Source organism: Hemiscyllium ocellatum, chromosome 20, assembly GCF_020745735.1.
Source record: "Hemiscyllium ocellatum isolate sHemOce1 chromosome 20, sHemOce1.pat.X.cur, whole genome shotgun sequence".
In the NCBI taxonomy this organism is placed as follows: Eukaryota; Metazoa; Chordata; class Chondrichthyes; order Orectolobiformes; family Hemiscylliidae; genus Hemiscyllium; species Hemiscyllium ocellatum.
The window spans coordinates 5,715,619-5,735,780 of NC_083420.1; the positions used below are offsets into that span (position 1 = coordinate 5,715,619).

The window sequence follows — 20,162 nt, forward strand, 5'->3', positions numbered from 1 at the left end:
AACTGCTGACCCTCTAGTTTAACATGTCATTGGGAAATTACTAGTTATTAAGAAAGTAATAATAGGACCTTTGGACAATCAAAATGCAATCCATCAGAGTTAACATAGTTTTATGAAAGGAAACCAGGTTCGAACAAAATTGTTTGAGCTCTTCGAAAATGTAACAAACAATGTGGATAATCAGGATTCTGTAGATATAGTATTCTGGACTTTGAGAAAGCACTTGATAAGATGCTGCAGTGCACTAAGTAAGGTCACATGGGGTTAGGAGTAGTTTATTATCTTAGATAGAGGATTGGCTAACTAACAGAAAGCAGAATCAGGATAAATGGGCCTTTTTCTGATTGGCAAGATAATGGGGTGCCACAGGTTTGATCCTCGGGTCACAGCTATTTACAATCTAAATTAATGACTTGGACATCAGAATAGAAAGGCAGCCAAATTTGCAGATGACACTAAAATAGCTAGGAAAGTAAGTTGTAGTGAAGAAATAAGAAATTTTCAAATGAATATGGATAGGTTAGTTAAATGAGCAGACGAAGCTTAATGTGGATGACAGGAAGGTTATCCATTTTAGTCAGAGGAATACAAACGCAACTTATGATCTAAATGGAGAGGAACTTCAGAGTGCTTCAATGCAGACGGATCTAGGTGCCCTCGTGCATAAATCACAGAAAACTAGGATGTATTTACAGCAGGTAATATGGAAGGTAAATGGAATTTTGGCAAATATTACCAAAAGAGTTGAGTATAAAAGTAGGGAAGTGTTGTTGCAATCTTACAAGGTGTTAGTGAGACTGCACTTGGAGTACTGCATACAATTTTTATCCCCCTGAGGAGGTTTGTAGTTGCACTGGTGGTAGTTCAGAAGAGGTTCATTAGATTGATTCCAGGGATGAAGGTGTTACGTTATGAAGAGACAATGAGCAATTTTCCAGAATTCAGAAGAATGTGAAGAGATATAATTGAGATATATAGGATGCTAAAGGTGATTGAAAAAGCAGATCTAGAAAGGATGATCCCCGTAAAAGGGCAATGTGGGATAAGGAGTAGCAGATTTAAAAGAGGTGAGGAGAAATTACTTCTCTCAAAAGGGTCATGTATCTGTGGAATTCACTAGCCCAAAGTGTGGTGGATTATGGGACATCAAATAAATTTAAGGTGGAGACAGATTTTTAATTAGTAATGGGCTGAAGGGTTATGGAGAGTGGGCAGGGAAGTGAAATTGAGGCTGAGATGAGATCAGTCATAACGGTCATAAATGATGGAGCAGGCTCAAGGAGCTGAATTGCCTGCTCCTACCCTTGTACTTATGTTCTATAAGTATTGTCAGCATCCAAGTAGGTGGAATGTGAGTGAATACGAGAACAAGCTAACAGTTCTAAGCTGCACTCTGCTCTAATCCATGAGATGGATGCCTGTCCCTGCAAGCAAGCAGTCTTGCAGCAGTGTTACAATGTAAGGTGTGAGTGAACTCCAAAGTGCAGTGGGGAAGTGGAGAACAGAGTCCGAGATTCATCATGATGACATGGTGAGACTAATGCACATCTGATGCCAACCTCTGCGTATGAAAGATGCAGGCAGTTGCTACCCATGGAATGTGACTTGAAGTATTGAGGACTAACCTAGATAACCTGCTAACTTAGATAATAGTAATTGCACCCCACTGTCTGGCCTCCAATTTGGCAATGGTGATTGAGGTCCTGGAAGCTCATTAATTATCTCAAATTCAAGGACCAACTCACTCCCCCTTATATTATTGGATATGTGTACTACTTGATGTAATTTCCAACACTGTTCAAATTGCTGGCATTCACAGAAATTTACAGCATAAGATCAGACATTCAGACCAAGATGTACAGGTATATGCTGCTCTTTGTTAGAACAATCTAAAAGTTACCCGACTGTCTTTCCATAGTCTTGTATCCTCCTCTGTTTCAATATCTCTAGTTCCTTGTATAAATTGAGTGATATTCAGTCTCAAACACTTCCTGCAACAAAACATTCCAAATTCCAATAACACTTTGCAGGAAGAGATTTTGCTTTATCCTTTCCTTAACTTTCATGAAAATTTCAAATAGATGATCTTTCATCAATGACTCCCCAAACTTCAGACACAGTATTTTTCCTCACTGGTTTGGCAGAAATAATCATACTATCTCCAATTCTTCCTCATAGTTACAGCATCTTATATCTGCTGTCATTCTGAATGCTGCTGAAGTGACTTACCAAGCTATTCAGTTGTATCAAATACGGCAACTGAGGTGAGAGATAAATGCCAGACTTGACAGCAATTCCCACGTCTCAAGATTAATTCTTAAACAATGCTTTATGTTCGCATTTATGTCCTTTCTATGTTGGAGTGTCCAAAGCTCTACATAGTATTTTAATTATGAACTATCTAGCACATTTTATTAATAATTTCCTTACACTTATACTTCAAGACATTATTGAAAAAGCCAAATTCTAGTCATTTTTATTGTATCTAACTGCACTTGCCAGAATCCCCTGGGATGCACAATTTGCCCAAGTTCATCAGTGTTTTTTCCATAAAATATGTACTCTATTCTTGCTCTTTTCTCATAAAAGCTATTGCATCGTGTATTTGCATTAAATTGCATTTGTCACCTGTCTGCACATTCTACTAAGTGTTCTATGTTTGTTCAGTTTCATTTTACATATTTAGGTGTTAAGTATAATCAGTTTCAAAGCAAAAGGAACTATCATCTGAAAGAAAATGGGGAGGATTGTTAGAAGGAAATGGATGATTTTCCAGTGGTCAGACCATTACTCTGATTTCCCCAAAGCAGATAACTGAATTTTAACATTGATTTTGCATGTTATGACATTTGAAATGAGTTTGACCAGATAATACACCACTATTTAAATGAAAGAAAATCAAATAGCTTGCCTAAGATATTGCTTGTTACATTGCCCACTCAATAAGATATCAAAATCAACCAGGAAACTACTTCCTATAGCAAGTCAATGTAAACAGAACTCAATCTCTTGGAAAAACAAAACAGTCCCTATTCAACAAATATTTTAAAGCTTGTCAAGAACAGAAAAATTGTCAAAATTTGGCTAAAAGGCTGTGAGCAGAAGTACTACAGTGCAAAAATATAATCCCACATGTTACATACTGACGTTATGAAATTTACCTCTTCGTTGGAGGCATTCCTTTGATTGTCAGGCGAGTCTGTTAATTTAGTGACAAAAAGTGGAAAATGGATTTTCTCTCTTCACCCTGCTGCACCAGGCTTGAGATATCCATGAATCTGCCTCCAAACATAGTGCAAGGTCTGTTGGGACTGAGCAAGGACCCATGTGTGCAGCTGGATGAAACAAAGGGCTCAAGCGGGAAATTTGAGTACTCCCCTCTCTAAGAGGCACAGTGCTCCTCCGGAACAGAATACCCAAAGAGGAAAATCCACATTCAGGTGCAATAGCTTTGGACTCTTTTCCAACTTCCTACAGACTGAATAGAGTAATAGATGCTACATGTAGGAAAATAGAAAAAAATACCTCCTTTTTCAAATTTCTGCAGAAGATCCAATCGTTTTGACTTCTCCAGGTTAAAATAGCCATTCTCTTCTTCAGCGCTTTGCAGAAATGCTGGAATGTGCTGGAACACAATCACATTTTTGATTTTTAACTGTTCAGCAGTAGCAAGTTGATTATCCAGCCAAAGATCGTGGGCTTCCTTTAGTTCAAGGCAATTGGAAGCATCTTGAAAAAACTGAGAGTTCAGCACAAGGAATAGCACTCCCCCAACCCAGAAACTGAAGTAATCATCTCCCCAGTTTTTGCAATATTCGGCAATACTTTCTGGGGTTGGGGAGTTTCCTATATCATGGTTGCCACTGACGAACACCAATGGAATCTTAGGATCAATGTCCTCCAGAACATGCTTGAGATCAAATATTTGCTCCTCACGCAATGGGCTACCTGAAAATAAAAGAAAAAACTGTGATTTATATGAGCTCAACTTTCCTTTAATTTATGCCTATAAATGAGAGAATATCTTGTAAGATTTCCTGTCTCAATGCAGTAGATTTCCCATTTTGTGTCAAAATCAATGTCTTCACATGTAATACCCATTGCGTCAATTCTCCAGATGATGTGAGCTCACACTAAATGCGTAAATGGCATGTACAGAGAACAGTGCTGTGATGAATATTTCTATGAATTTTTCAACATGGTGTATAGTCTGATGGTGGACTGTATGGTATATATCATATTATTGCACAAGTTCAAGGGAATATTGGGTTTACTATTACCTGGGTGTCAGAACACCAATAAGGAGTGCCTCTGTGTTGCTTTATAAAATATTTTGTTTAACGTCATTTCTACTGTGTGCAGATTAAAGAACTGCTCTAACATTTTTGAATTAGATGGTATACAAAAACTTTTTATAGGTTGAAAATATAATGCCATATACTTATCAAAGAGATTTAAAATTCTTATGAACCGGAATACTGCAATTAAAAAGAATAAAAACATGTCTAATCATGAACAATTACTTTAAAATTATTGAACTGTTTAAAAAAAATTCAAGGAAGAAGCGTATTTTATTCTTCCAGTACAGAATGTTGATACAATATAAAAGTACAAATTAAATCTAACACAGTGATTATGGTGCCTGCTTTGTCAGCAAACACAAATAAACACAAAATTATTTGTGTTTGCTGACAAAATTGATCAATATCATTCTTGGCATTCATATTATTACAGATTTTGTTGCTTTAGCATCTTAACCAAGTTATTATTAAAAACTGCAAGCATTTCCACCCTGTAATTTCAGTTCAATAATAATATTGATAAAGACATTTTTTAAAATCTTCACTTTCAGATCAGATACTCTTCTTCTCACCAAATCTCCAGACCTTTCTCCCTCCAGCAGCTGCTGGCTTCTCAATTTTTGTATTGTTTCAGTTCATGTCACTCCCATTGCTCCACCACTGGCAGCACAACTTTAAGTCTCCTGAGTCTCACTTTCTAGAGATCCCTCCCAATGTTCTTCTTGTCTCCCACTATATTCTTCAGTCACATCTTTTTAGGCCAGGTTTTCTCACACTAGTTTCTCAATCCACTGTTTCATGCCCATTCCTGCATATATTTCTAATTCTTCTAGGCCACCATTTATACCTCACAATGAGAAGTACCTCAATATATATAGTGCTTCAGGTGATATCTTTGCAGTCTCTAAACATCATGAGCAATGGTAAGTCAGTTGGGAAAATAAGGTGAGGTCAGATAAATGAGACTTTCCGAACTGAAAAGATACTTGATTTTCCACTGAAGGTTTTAGGAGTGAGGTGAGAATCTCACTAGTGAGTGGCAAGGGGCCTATTTTCATCACCATCTCATTAATATCTAATCTTGCCTTATTTACATATAGTTTGCTATTTTCCTAGGCATTGAGAGCACAAGGATGGCGATAATTCCTGACATCAATTTCTAAACAGATAACCGATGTTTAGAGCTTGTTGCATGCTCCTACAGGTGCCCGTTTGAATCACCAGTCCCCAATACCTCCAAGCACATTCCACAGGCAACAACCACCTGCAAACGCTATCTGTGAAAGGTCATGAGCGACCACATTATCATGGCACATTTTGAACTCACTTATATACCATTCACCATTTCAATACCGCACTTTAGAGCTCACCGACAACAGCAAACTCCTTCAGACAGGGTTCTAACGTGGTGTGACACGAACGACAAGCAGCCTCTACAGCTTCATTCTTGTAGATGCTGTTATAATGACGTTGATCAGACAGCTGATGATGCAATCTTCCATTTCCAATGAAGTGTCACTTGCGCCATGTAAATGCCCTCAGAAACTTTCCTTATTCGTCCCTCTGACTATATCTGCTATGAAGACATATTAAAGTCTGGCAACATTTCACCTGGTGCACAACATGGCTTTAAATATGGTGCTGGCAGCTCAAATCCTAGGAAGTCCCCACAGCAGAGAGCACTCCCGTTGCTTGTAAAGGCAAGATCGTGAAAGTGATATGTGGTACATACATAACACGGTGAGCAGCAGAGGATTGCACAATATAACTCATGAGAGCTCTCAGAAAGAACCCCTTCCATGAAACCTCCCTGAAATAGTCAACCTGTGATAAAATTCTGCATTGGAAAATCTTAGGTTGTTCAGCCATAAAATGGGGTCATTGGAAGGTGACACAAGGTTCGAACAGATGAAGATATAATTTTGGATTGATTTTATGATAGGAAGACTGCAGAAGGAAGAATAGGAAGGAAGATATTTTGTAATGAAATAACAGTAGCAATGCTGTGTTAAATGGTCAACGTATTCATCACCACATGAAACGAAATGTACATTTTGCTGCAACATAAAATTAATGATCTCAGATCAGTTGTGTATTATTTATCCAGCCTAGTTCCTCAAATTCTGGTCCTGCCCACGTTCAGCTCTCACTGGAATCAAATTTCACAGAATCACAGAACTGGCTTAATGAGGGAGGTAGTAGAAAGTGAGGGCTGCAGATGCTGGAGATCACAGAGTCGAGAGGGTGGTGCTGAAAAAGCACAGCTGGTCAGGCAGCACCTGAGAAGCAGGAGAATCAACGTTTCAGGCAAGAGCCCTTCATTCCTGATGAAGGATTTATACCCGAAACGTCGATTCTCCTGCTCCTTGGATGCTGCCTGACCTGCTGTCCATTTCAAGCACCACATTCTCGACTCTTCGTGGACTGGCATCTGAATGAGCAATCTATTTAATGCCATTCTTTCACCTTTTCTCTGAAACATTAACTAACAGATGCCTTTTGAACCTGCCTCTACTTCAATCAGATGCTAAACAGAAAAATGCTTTCCTCACATCATTTTTGTTTCTTTTGCTAATTACTTTGAATCTGTGCCCTCTCACTCTTGATCATTTACACAAGTGCGAACAGTGCCCCTATTTTGTCTGGCCAGACCCTTCATGAATTGGAATAACTCTATAAAACTTCCTCTCCAACTTCTCCATAACTACCATATGCCTATTCAACCAACTTCCTTTTTAACTATTCTCCTTAACTTAGAACACTTTCCTTTTATCTACAGAAGACCAAATTCACCCTCACTGTCCTCCTGTAACAGATATTGGCTTGAAATGACAAAAAAACTGGAAGATCACTATTTTCATGGTACATCAGATTCAAGGTTCTTTGCTATAAATCTCTATTTCAGTACCACATACTTTTACTTTCATGTACATGTTCCATTCAGTCAATGTTCAAGGGAATATGGATTAAGCTATTAATTATCAAGCGTAAGGAAGACCTTACCAGTGATTGGCAAGCCTGTGGCAGTTGGATTTCACTTTGGATAAATGTGAATTTTCGAATCAATAATGAATAGTACAGGGTACTTTTATAAATAGTGAAAAGCTAGAGGTTCAAAAAACTTGGCAGACAAATGCAGATTGGGACTTGGTTACATAAATCATTCAAATGTCATGAACAGAAACAGAAAATCATCCAAAAGACTGATATATCCTGCCCGTTGAATTTAGAGGACTAGAATACAAGAGGGTAAATGCCTGCTTTAACCACACAAATCCCTACTTAGAATACATTCAGAATACAGTGTTCGGATCACTGTACCTTACAAATTATAGAGTTATTCAAATTCATGAAGGGTCAGGCCAGATAAATGGGAGTGTAGGTGTACCAGTATGCTAATTGTTTGGAGATGGGAGGCCAGGAACCATCCAGGAACACATTAAAGAGAAGGGGGGGGTGCAGGGGTAAAGGTATTTCTTTGAATATACGCTAGCTTCCTTAAATGTTATGCAGTGTATAGAAAGTACACATCATCACTCTGACAGGCAGAAACATAAAGTTGGCAGCCTGTTTCATTTAGCCCTGTGCATTGCTATCACCTGTCCTTGATTGCACTTAGCAATTACTTTTCATAATGATCATATTATGCATGCTCGAGTTAAATCCTCAAAAAGATGATGACAGTATTTGTTTAGCCAAGATAAAAATATAAAACGTTTAAAGTTGTCTATTTATTTCATTGTGAATACTCATAGTATCAGGACATTTTTCTCCAGTAATTTTCTGGATGCTTTGGAAATTTGTATCAGGCAAAGCTGCCTCCTTCTCCTGTTCTTTCCCTCACTATAACAAGGCCTTTAGCTTCCAGTCAACAATCCGTGGGGTGAGACATTTACCCATCCCATTCCCGATTAGCACAAGTTGAATACATACTGTGCTGTCTATTTAACTCTATTGGCTTACTTGAAATAAAATTACTTAATTTCTCCCATGGAACACCCCCACCCCCCAAAAAAAACAGTGATTGTAAAATATAATCAAATTTATTCATTTAAGATCTTTTAAAAAGGGTACCAATGAGATTTTTTAAAAAATATTTGTATTGTCTGCATGGAATAATGTAAAACATATTTTCCAGATGTTCCAATAAAACAGCTCATTTCATCCAATATGAGATATTATAGCAAAACTCAGATATGATGCCTTCTGACCACGCAGTAATGTGGCTAATTGTTAAACAGAAACATGCCATTGTTCACGTGTCAGACGGTGCAAATCCTGAATAAATAATTCAATGACAACACAGCCTTCCAATTAAAAAAACATTGCAAGAAACTTTATTCTGCTTTGAATGCGGAATGGCATCAAAAAAAAACAAAGTTAAGGGCACTCTACCTGAATGAACGTTGCATTCACAAGGTAGACAATCTAAAAGGAACGAAGTTACATGGGTATAATCTAATTACTATTACAGAAACATGGCTGCATAGGATGATGACTGGGAAGCGAATATTCAAGGATATTCAATGTTTAGGAGGAACAGACAAGAAGCATGAAGGAAGTAGAGTTGCATTGTCAATAAAGGATGAGATGAACAAATTAGAAAGGGAGAAACCTAGATTGGAAGAATAGCATGTACAATCTGTTTGGGTAGAGCTAAAAACAAAGTAAGAGGAAAGCAGATATCGGCTTCTAAATAGTATTGTTAGTGTGGGACATGATATTAATTAAGAGATGAGAGAATCATATAGTGTGGGCAACACAGTTATCATAGGTAACTTTAATCTGAATACAGGCTGAATAATGTATCGGAGATTGGTTAGACTGTACCTAAAATACTATATTCTGTTTTGATCTTATTTCATGAAAGATATTATTGCAATAGAGGCAATGCAATGAAGGTTCATTAGACTCACTCCCAGGATGGTGGGACCGTCCTATAAAGACAGAGACTGTGTTAACTCTGTACCTGTATTCTCTAGAGTTTTCACTGAGAGACAATGTCATTGAAACTTAGAAAATAGTTAAAAGGACAGACAGGGTAGATGCAGGTAAGATGATTCCCCTGGATGGGAGTCTAGAACTGAGGGGCTGCACAGTTTTTAAAAGAAGGGAGAAGTCAACTATGTCTGAGAATTTCTTTACTCAAAGAATTGTGAACTCTTGGAATTCTCGACTATAGAAGGCTGTGGAAGATCAGTCTTCCAGTATGTTTAAGGTCATGATTGACAGATTTCTGATTACCAGCTGTGTGCAGGGTTGTGGGGTTGGGGTGAATAAAAGTATTCAATTCGTAATGACCAAATTGAATAGTGGGCAGTCTACTATTGTGCCTATGTTCACAAGAGTGTAATCAGACAAAAACAGACACTAAGCCAAAAAAGAAAATACAGGGATAGGTCACTTGGTCAAAGAAGTGGATTTGAAGCAGTATCTCAAAAGGCTGAGAAGTTTAGGCAGGGAGTTCCAGAACTTAGAGCATGGATAGCTGAAGGCTCAACCGTCAATGGTGGAATGAATGAAACTGTGAAGCACAAGCATCTAGAGTTGGAGAAACATAGAGACATATGGCTGGAGATGTTTACAGAGATAGATTGGCAAGGCCAAGGAGGTACTTGAACATTAAAAATTTCTTTTAACTGTGGCAAATTCCTACAAGGTGAAACTAGTTACATCAAAGTCCTAAATTCAATTATTCATACCTATTCATAGCTTATACATTAAATTATATTGTGCACTGCTGAATGACTGAAGAAAAGATGTGTGGTTTCTCAGTGCAACAGCACTTCACTCCAAATTATTTTCTTTTGTTTTGCTGTTTCCAATAGTGCTACAAGACTTCTACTATATCATCTATCGCCACAGATGCAAAATGAATATTTCTCTGTCAATAACCTTAGATTAGAAAGTTTCATTATTAATCCATGGCATGTAGGCATTACTGTTAAGGTCAGCATCTGTTGCCCTATTTGTTCTCAACTAGATGATAATGAACTGCCATCTTGAACTTCTGCATCCCATCTGGATTAGTGCACCCACACTAGGAATACCCAAACACTTACAACTCAGGAGTGTGTTTGGCTCTATGTGAATTTGTAAGTGCTAATATTCCTGTGCATCTGCTGGTATGTTCTTTCAGATGGCAGAGCCACTGTGTTGAAAGGTGCTTGCTGAAGGAGGTTTGGCGGGTTGTTATAGTGCACTTTACAGATGGTAGACACTGCATTGGTAAAGAGCTAAATGTTTACGGTGGCCGTAATGTTGCTATAAGTTCATTTGCCCATTTTTCCTGCAATAATTTTTCGCGCACTAATTTTTTAAACAATGAGAGTAAACAATTTGTAGTCAAGCTGTTTGGTACTGGGGTCAAACAGCTGAACATTAATAGCTGCACAATGGAAAACAGTAACATTTCTGTCAGATATTTCTGAGCACTTCATCCTTAGATTGCAACTAAATCCAGTGTTGGTTAAGTGGTTGTTGCACATGGACCGTGAAAAAGACCTGCATTAAATGGGCAGAATCTTCAGTAAAAAGTGCTAGAGGAACTTGCTCATATTTGTTTTCAAACACATCATACCATGATGTAAATTGTTTTGGCATGATACTGCCATATCGAAAATAATACTTCACTCTTCATAGAACAAGATTTACTTAATGCCTGTAATGAAGATGGGACGGCAGTAATTAAAATACCATCCATCAGTGAGAATGTTTTCAGGTGCTTGTATTTGATTACACAATAAACCACTTCAGAAAACATAAATCAACTCATTCACATTCAAAGAATGTTGCTGAGGTACAGAACAAGTTTATTGCAATCTACAATAAAAATACGTGTTTTCAAACTCCCACTCAAAATATTTTATCATAAAACAGTATACTATGTATATGTATAATGGTTGATATTGTGTAAAAGTTAATCCCCAATGTTTAGTCAAAAATTAATATCTTTTTATGAATCCTGTAAGTTCATAAGATATCGGAGCAAAATTAGGCCATTCGACCATCGAGTCTACTCTGCCATTTGATCATGGCCGATATACTCCTCATCCTCATTTTTCTACCTTCTCCCCATAACCCTTCAACCCATTACTAATTAAAAATCTGTCTAACTCCTCATTAAATTTTCTCACTGTCTCAGCATCCACCACACTGTGGGATAGTGAATTTTACAGATTCACAACCCTTTGAGAGAAGTAGTTTATCGCTGAAACTGTGTTGCTGGAAAAGCGCAGAAGGAGTTTATCCTCAACTTTGTTTTAAATTTACTACCCTTTACCTTAAGATTATGACCTCTTGTCCGAGAATGTAAGAATAAAGTGTCATTTGCTTAAAGTCAAATAGTGTAACCAGTTGAACTACATCTGGAATACAGCACAGTATGCTTGTCTTTGAATAATAAAAAGTGAGGGTCTTGGCCGTTTATTTGAGATATTTAAAGGAGGGTTAGTCTGTCTATAACATAAAACCATTTGCTAGAATAGCATAACATTAGAAGTGGTTGCAGTGACGGCAGAGACAGGCATATGCAATAAATAAGCAAACATGTCTCAAAGTTGGAGGGGTGTCATCTTCTCAGAAGTCGATGGAAGCACCCTTCAATCAGGGTGTCCCAGCATAGCAAGTCAAAGGCAGCCTCTAATACCAGGTCAGGGGATTAACCATGCACAGGTGTCTAGTCAGGGTGATATTGGTAAAGGTGTCCATGCCTCAGCAGTCCAGGGAGTGGCCAATCCGTACCTAGGGCTAATATGTTAAGGAGGTGTACAGGTATCAGGGAGGTGTACAGGGTGGGTGAAGAAAGGGTACTGATAATTTCAATGAGGGCCAATACAATCTGTAATGGAGGGAATATGGTAATACATGAATGGGAAAGGCTGAGCACGATAGACAGGTGCAGGCTCATCTATACAAGTTGGGTGAGGACCTGGGGATGTACGAAGTCTATAGGATTCTTGGGAAGGGCTTGTAGATGCTCAGGGCCTCAACAACATGTAGAAACAAAGGGTGAAAACCACAGACATCTTCTATTATGTTAGGAATTAACAGAATGGAATAGGAAAGAAAATAGCAACTACCTGAAGTCAGTGAGCTTAAGCGTCTGGACAGTTCAAAAAACTCAAACTAATCCACATTTACCCAAAACATTTAGGATTCAACCCATTGTTCATATGTTCAATATGTTCAAACTGTGCCCTAAGTCCAAATCATCAGAAACCATTTCCATCATAGATGTTGATCTTTGAAGAATGATATCAAATTTGAAGCATTAACTCTGTTTCTCTTGCTACCTGCTGAGTTTCTCCAATACTTTGTTTTTATTTTCAGATTTCCTGCATCCATTTCCTCTTGGATGAGTGTCTGTCTGTGTGTGTATGTATGTTAGAGGCACAAGCATTTATATTTCTAATGTAAAATATTAATTTTGTTCTGATAATAAACCAATATTTGTATTTCTTAAGAGAACTGATTGATAGATCTCATTGTTTAAAACATGAAACAAATCAGACATTTAATTGATCATCTTGTATTTTTATTTTATGCTGTGAGCTATGGCGTAGCGAGACCAGAGCAAAACAGCTCCCTCAAGTCTCACTTGTAACAATCTGGATAAAGTCTAGTTGTGTTTTGCATTTTGTAAAGGACGCTAATTGGTCTTTAAAATGGTCAAAGAATCTTTCGAAACTGCTTCTAAAAGTTACATGACTACCCTGTGGCTTTCTTTTGGTATTGGGATTAAAGAGAAAATCACACGGGAATTTTCAAAATTATGTGAACATTCCCAAGGCTAACTAGAAACTCCTCTTCCTCTGGAGGAATGAACAGCTCTTTGTAGCTCACCACCATGTGAAAATGAGAACCACTCAAGTTAATGACAGCGACAGTTAAAAGTTAATTATTGCAACTATAAGACATTGAATGGAGTGTGTGCTTCGGCTTTGGCCAAACTGAAATCTAATAAGTATGATTTACCGGTTTTGGTAAATCACTACAAATAAGATTTTGATCTGCATAATTGGCTGTGAGTAACTATATTTTGTGCAGATGAAGTCACGATGAATGCTGAGATACACCATCAGAGATGGGCTTCTCAGCCAAAGGGAGCACAAGCAGGAAGGCAGAAATCAACTGCTATTCTGCCAAAACAATCCAGGCAATCTGCACAATCTTAACTGCTGAGCTAGTGAAGGAGGAGGAACAACAAAAGAAAACTGGTGAAGGCTTGATGGGCCAAATAGCCTCCTCCTGTGCAGTAACAATTCTGTAATTTCTCTCTCTGAAATCTAAGCGATCCACCTTTATTGGCAAACCTCCAATTTATTCAATTATAGAAGTCACTTCAGCTGCTGGATCTAAGGTTTCAACATCTTTCCTTCAGAGAAAGAAACCAGGTCTGCAATGATAGTAGAGACAAATCTCATTTTCATTTTCACACATGATGGTCATCCTGCTTTTAATCTTTGTTTCAATGTTTTTAGCTAATAATTTCACCATTTCTACCTAAATAATTTTAACTAATACTTATGCAATAAACTAATTTTTATCTTGTTCAAGAATTAAACTTGCTTTTTTTAGTAAAAAATTGCTGCTCTTGAGAACTAAAAGGGAGCTAGAAATTAATACAAATTCACAGCTCAAAAACCACTGAGAAGTCTGTGGCCATGACAACTGAAACCCAAGATTTTAAAATGCATAACGCAGGAGAATGTTTGCTATTTTTAAAAAAGAACTTTTTTTGTATTCTGGTCCTTTTGGGTTCTTGTGTTTTCCATTCTGGGTATTTCACTTAGCTCGAGAAAGATAGTTAATCAGTGATGAACAACAGCAATCTTACCTGTGACTTTTATTCCTCACTTTGGTAAGTTCCATGGCACTTATTTCCCAAGGCTGAGATTGTAAAACTCTATTTAGGAACTGTCGAGTGTAAATCTTCCAATTTGTTGCGCTAAACTTATGATCTGAATATTAAAAATGGATGATGTAGGTTTTAAAGAGGATTTAATTTAGAAACTCTACCAAACTATCTGTTGAAGTTTGAACTAAAGGCACAAAGTATCCCCACTTATTTTTCAAGAAAATTAAAATAATCCAAACACCATGAAGGCCAAATTTTAAGGCTCTTTTTTGAGACAAAATAGAAAAGGCGTTTGTATTCCCAAATGCACAAAAGAATTTCTGGAAAAGGGCAGCTCACTCTTGAAAATGACCATGCGCCCTCTCCACTCCTTCCCCATTGTGTATGGCAGCAAGTAATTTTTCACTTGTTTAGCACCACAGGGGAATATAAAATAAGTCTCACATTAACATCAAGCTATTCACTAGTTCCAATTATATAAGTGCAATTGTGTATCTGTGTGACTTCTTCCCAGTTTCTCTATGCAAACTACACAGGTGTCCATACTCCTATCTATCACAACACTTTCCTCCTCAGTTTTCAACAGCGTTAATAATAGCGATGCGTCGAAGCAGTTTTTGACTCAGCATCCACCCATCATCTCAGCAGTGTTCTAACTTAACTACCCCTGTAAAAGGATACATATTAGCTTACATAAGACTTTAGCCACATTAATTATAGAGCAATAGTTTTGGCAGGAGGCAACTTTCATTTACAGATTAATTTTTGGACATTTAGTGCTCAAGTCACAATGAGACCATTTCTTACAAAATAAAAGGTAGCAAATTAGTCATTAGTCCAGTAAACCTTTTCTTGAAAGAGTTATGATGCATTTACTTGCAATAAAATAATTTTGTTGGTGACCTCACATCACATGATTTTTGAAGTCAGTCCACGTCATTGAAAGTGACAAACGCAAACAATTTTACATTCTGTATGAAAAACGCTGCTTTGGCAACAAATATCGGAACAGAATTCCAATTTTTCTGAATCATAGGGCAATTTGGCATTGATTAAAAGCACAAATTAAAACTATCCACTATGACTGATCAATTATATTGTTCAGAGATTTCTGTTTAAAAGGTGTCTTTCCAAACTCAGGACATCCAAAGCACTTCAAAGCCACTGAAGTAACTTGTGGAGCATAATCACTGTTGTAGTATTGAAAAAGGGGCTGCCAATTTGTACTTGGAAAAATCCCACAAATAGCAATGTGATCATGACCAAATAATCTCTGTTAAGGAAGTCAGTTCAGGTTAAGTATTAGTTAGAACACCGGCATAAACTCATTCCTGTTTTCGCAATAGCACCCCAAGGTCTTAAATATCCACATGAGAGTGAAAATGGGGTTTTAGTTTAACACCTCACTGAAGAACAGTACCTGCAACTGAGCAGCACTATCTGAGTATTGCACTGAAGTGCCAGTCTAGATGCTGTCCTCTAGTCCATGCTGTGTGGTTTGAACTCAAAGCCCAATGTGGCAGAAAGAATGCTATTACTCAGCCAAAGCTAATATAATTCATAGCCTGCTCACAGAATATTATTTTTTTGCTAAACCTTAGAAGTTTTATGAAGTACACTTTTAAAAACACAAACGGTGATGGTGGATCCGCTTGGATTAGGATCAATATACAACCAGTTGGCACAATGCAAGTTATAAGACTTGCCCCTTTTTGTACATTGTGTTGCCCCATTTCTGCATTTGAATTTTGTTCCTAGTAGTCAATTTGGCCTGGAGAATGGTGTTCCAAGTCAGACCATACTCACAACAATCTATGAAAAGTATTATTTGAATGTAGTCATTAAGCGGCACCTGTACCAGTTTTCAGTCTCACTTTTTGTCCAAAGTCTTTCTACAAAGACACAATACAAAAATAGATTTTCTTAACTCTCAACCCTTTCTCAGCATGTCAGATGGAGTGCACTTGTAATGTGTTCTTTCTTAATGGACCTGAACGCAAACATATGGTCTCAGCATCCTTTGGCATATGAACAACCCTGCGAGTATCCAACAAAAAGTGAAAGGAAAAGTGCATCAAAAATCATAGAACTAAAAACAGAAACAACATTGCAGGCTAATAGAGGTCAGCTTTTGATTCTTCTTCCGAAAGCATCAGAAATGCTTTGTAGATTAGATTAGATTCCCTACAGTGCAGAAACAGGCCTTTCGACCCAACCAGTCCACACCGACCCTCCAAAGAGTAACCCACCCAGACCTATTTCCCTCTGACTAATGCACGTAGCACTATGGGCAATTTAGCATGGCCAGTTCATCTAACCTGCACATCTTTTGTCTGTGGGAGGAAACCGGAGCACACGGAGGAAATCCACGCAGACACGAAGAGAATGTGCAAACTCCACACAGACAGTTGCCCAAGGCTGGAATCGAACCTGGGACCCTGGTGCTGTGAGGCAGTAGTGCTAACCACTGAGCCACCATGCTGCCCCTCTACTAACTCTTCTTGCTGCTTCAAGAAAAAAAAATCTGCTTGAAGATGCAAGATTTATATTAGCCCATGTTCAAATCAAAGGTTATACTAACATCAAGGTTCATTTTCATTAGGAGCAACACTATTGGACCTCCATCAGCTCAAAACGGCCCAGAGTAATGACATCAGATATGCTCATCTGGACATCAACCCACAGCAGTAAAGTTTGATGCAAATGCTTCTTGTCCATTTCAAGTAGCTTAAGCTCAGGGACATGGATGCATGCGAGAGTCTTAAGATGGGTGAAGATGAGTCAGACAAAAGCAAGCAGCTGTAAATCTGTCACTGAAAATTCACTGAAGCAGCACAGGAAGAGCAGATTAAGGTATTGTAGTAGACATAATATATTTTGATTTTCAAAAATCTTTCAGTAAAGTAGACACATGACTAAAGTCACTACACATTGTGTGGGCACTTGAAGGAATTTAACTTGCAGGGCCATGAGGATAAGAGTGGAGAATTGATACTGACTGAATTGCTCCACAGATCTGAGCTAAATGGTCTGCTTATGTACAGTAATGATTTTATCAGCATATTAACAGTCAACTTGGTGTATGATTTTCAACTAAAACATATTGATCAACTGTAATTAGAACTGGTTTGTTCAAAAATCAGTGACAAACTACTATTTAAACTCTGGCATAGTTTCTGATGCATCTATTACTCATAGAGTACTTATAAATCCAATAGCAACAGTGACATTTACATATAAACCTTAAATCTAACGTAGTATTTCAAACAGGCTTTGCACAAATAATCACTCAGAAGTTTACTTTATGATATTGTTTTAAAATTCTTATTTTAAATATGAATACAAGACCCTTGAAGAGTACAGGGTCATCATAAGTTGTCTAAACACTGATGGTTTTGTTTGAAATTATTAGAACTTTTCAAATTTCTTCTTCACTACCTCATTTTTTCAATACTGAAATAATTTAGATGTCAGCTCTAGTGATCGGTGTCATTTCTACTCCTTTCCACTAAAGATAAATAAGAAGCAGAAGATAATATTGCCACAAATTTCATATTTCTGCAAATCATGAATGTTTAAATATACAGTATTCTTTGTGATAATAGCTTTAAAAGAGTATTAAGATTTGAATGGACCTCCTGGAATTGACTTAAGAATATGGGAACTGAGTGACTGGGTGACATTGTTGACCCAGCTAAGTGTAACTGTATCAGATGGCTGAGGTAATTGAAAAAAAATTGTTAAAATAGAAACTAGACTTCATAAAAGATTTTCTATACTGTCAGAAAATAAAGCTGGTGTTAAAAAGTAACAGCATTTATCAGGACATTAAATGCTTATTTAAAACTGAGACATTTGATTAATGGTGCTACAGACATGCTGAAAATTAGTTGGACAAGAATAATAATTGGGTCCTTGAACTAGCACAAGATTGGAGATGAGATGGATTATGGATGAGAAAATAATAAACGGTGGACCACTGTTTGACAGCCAGTTGACATTGTCATTACCTGGAAAGAATTGTTGAAAGAGACAAACATGAATGTGATTAGACAAGTGATGGAGTACGCATAACATCAGGAGTTATGCTAAGAGATAGGAGAGCATGGAGTGCACTGGTCAGCAACTGATTCACAATAAGAGAAGGCAGAGAAACAGGGACAGAAAGTGACAGCTTATTATAACATTCAAATCACAAAAAAAAGTAAATTAACTTGCTTTCTTTATACAATGATTTGATATTATTTTTAGTCAGTATTAAAGGAAAAGGAAACATTGCAAACTAGGAACACAAATAAGCAATCCCATTTATACCTTGCACTATTTTTTCATCCATTGACATCCAAAGCATTTTTTTGCCAGCAGTCCCAACCCAAATCAGATTACACATGAAAAGCCTCTCAACTATCATTTTCACTGACCACCAGGAATTCCCGTATCAGGTGAGGCATGATATCAAGTCAGGTATTTTCCGAGGGGCCCAATGCTCTCTGAAGTTGGATTTCTGTTGCTTTATTTTACTTCTTGTACATCCATAAAAAAAGTTGACTGTAAGCCAACAGGTGAGCAACACTTCTTGCTTAACATAAAACCAAATGATTTTCTTCCACATGCATCCTTCCTTAATACTTCAGTAAGTGAACTTAATAATAGTGAGGCGAGGCTGGAATGAAACTTTAAAGCCATGTTCAGGAGGGGTTGGAGATTGTCACTTCTTCCTGCAGGCAGAACCTAATTTTAAGTAAATGATAAACATACCCTACGCTCTAAATGCAGCACAGAAAATGAGAAAAATAGGAATAGGAGATTGTTTCAGTGCCTTGAGCATGCCCTATCATTTAATTATGGCTATTCTGATCACTGCCTCAACATCACTTTTTTGGCTACCAGCCCTTAACTCTCTACTCCCTTGTAGATCAAACATCTGCAACTCATTCTAGAATATTTCTGATGATTCAGCCACAACTATTCTCCAGGATAGAGAATTCCAAAAATCAACAATCCTCTGAGAAGGAATTCCTTTTCAGCAACATCTTAAATGGGCACACCTTGCTGCAGTTCCAAATTCAAGTTCACTTAAAAAAATTTGTGATAAATATTTTTAGTAATTTAAAGCACAGGGGTTCATTCATTCCCTTGAGTCCATGTCAGCAAGCCGTGGAACAAATCCCATCACCTCAGTCTATTCCTGTAGTGCTGCTAGTTTATTTCCTTCAAATGCCTGTCCAGTTTTGTTTTTGAAGTCACTAATGATTTCTGCTTCTCCCACTTTCATGAACAGTGGGTCACAGGTTATTACCATTTGCTTTGTGTAAAACTTCCCCCTAGCACTTCCACTGCTTCTCTTGCTTAAAACGTTATATCTGTGTTCACATGTCCTTGTACCATCAGTCAATGGGAACATTTTTTCCTGGTTTATCTTATATAAGTCTGTTGTTGCCTTGTACATCTCTATCAAACCTCACATCAATTCACTTTGCTCCAAAGAAAACAATCACCGCTTCTCTAGCCTAACCTACTGGCTAGAATCCCACACGCATGCACACATACGTATAGGTCTATGGGGTGAATTTGTATTTGCATTTGCAGAACTATATTTGTGGATACATTATATTTTGCTCAAAAAGTGCACAATCTGCAGGCAGTCAATCCATGTAATATTTTATAAATTCCACTTTGGAAATAGAACCAGTCTGACTCAAGATCAGGACACAGACAGACTTTAACCTCACATCTTTAATGCATTGTCTGAGGTGAGATTCACTTTTTTTCTATAAAACCTTAAGTTATCTCGAGAATGTGACTTCAAACAAGTTTTGGGATTACATATTAATGAATCGTAAACTGCAACCCCTTCTAAAAGATGAAAGACCCAACAGCAATCTAGGTTCAAAGTTTGTGAGAAGATTTGTAGCTCGGGTGCGCGTTGTTGTGGTTCTGTTCGCCGAGCTGGGAGTTTTTGTTGCAAATGTTTCATCCCCTGTCTAGGTGACATCCTCAGT

The 20,162-nt window shown here is 37.6% G+C and overlaps 1 protein-coding gene across 1 annotated transcript in view; it reads right to left on the reverse strand.

Moving 5' to 3' along the window:
• Positions 1-20,162, reverse strand: part of cpped1 (calcineurin-like phosphoesterase domain containing 1) — a 188,729-nt gene that overhangs the window by 70,463 nt on the left and 98,104 nt on the right. The window contains exon 3 of the mRNA XM_060840113.1: positions 3,526-3,948. Coding sequence (XP_060696096.1) covers positions 3,526-3,948 — 423 coding nt within the window. The remainder of the gene's footprint in view (positions 1-3,525; positions 3,949-20,162) is intronic.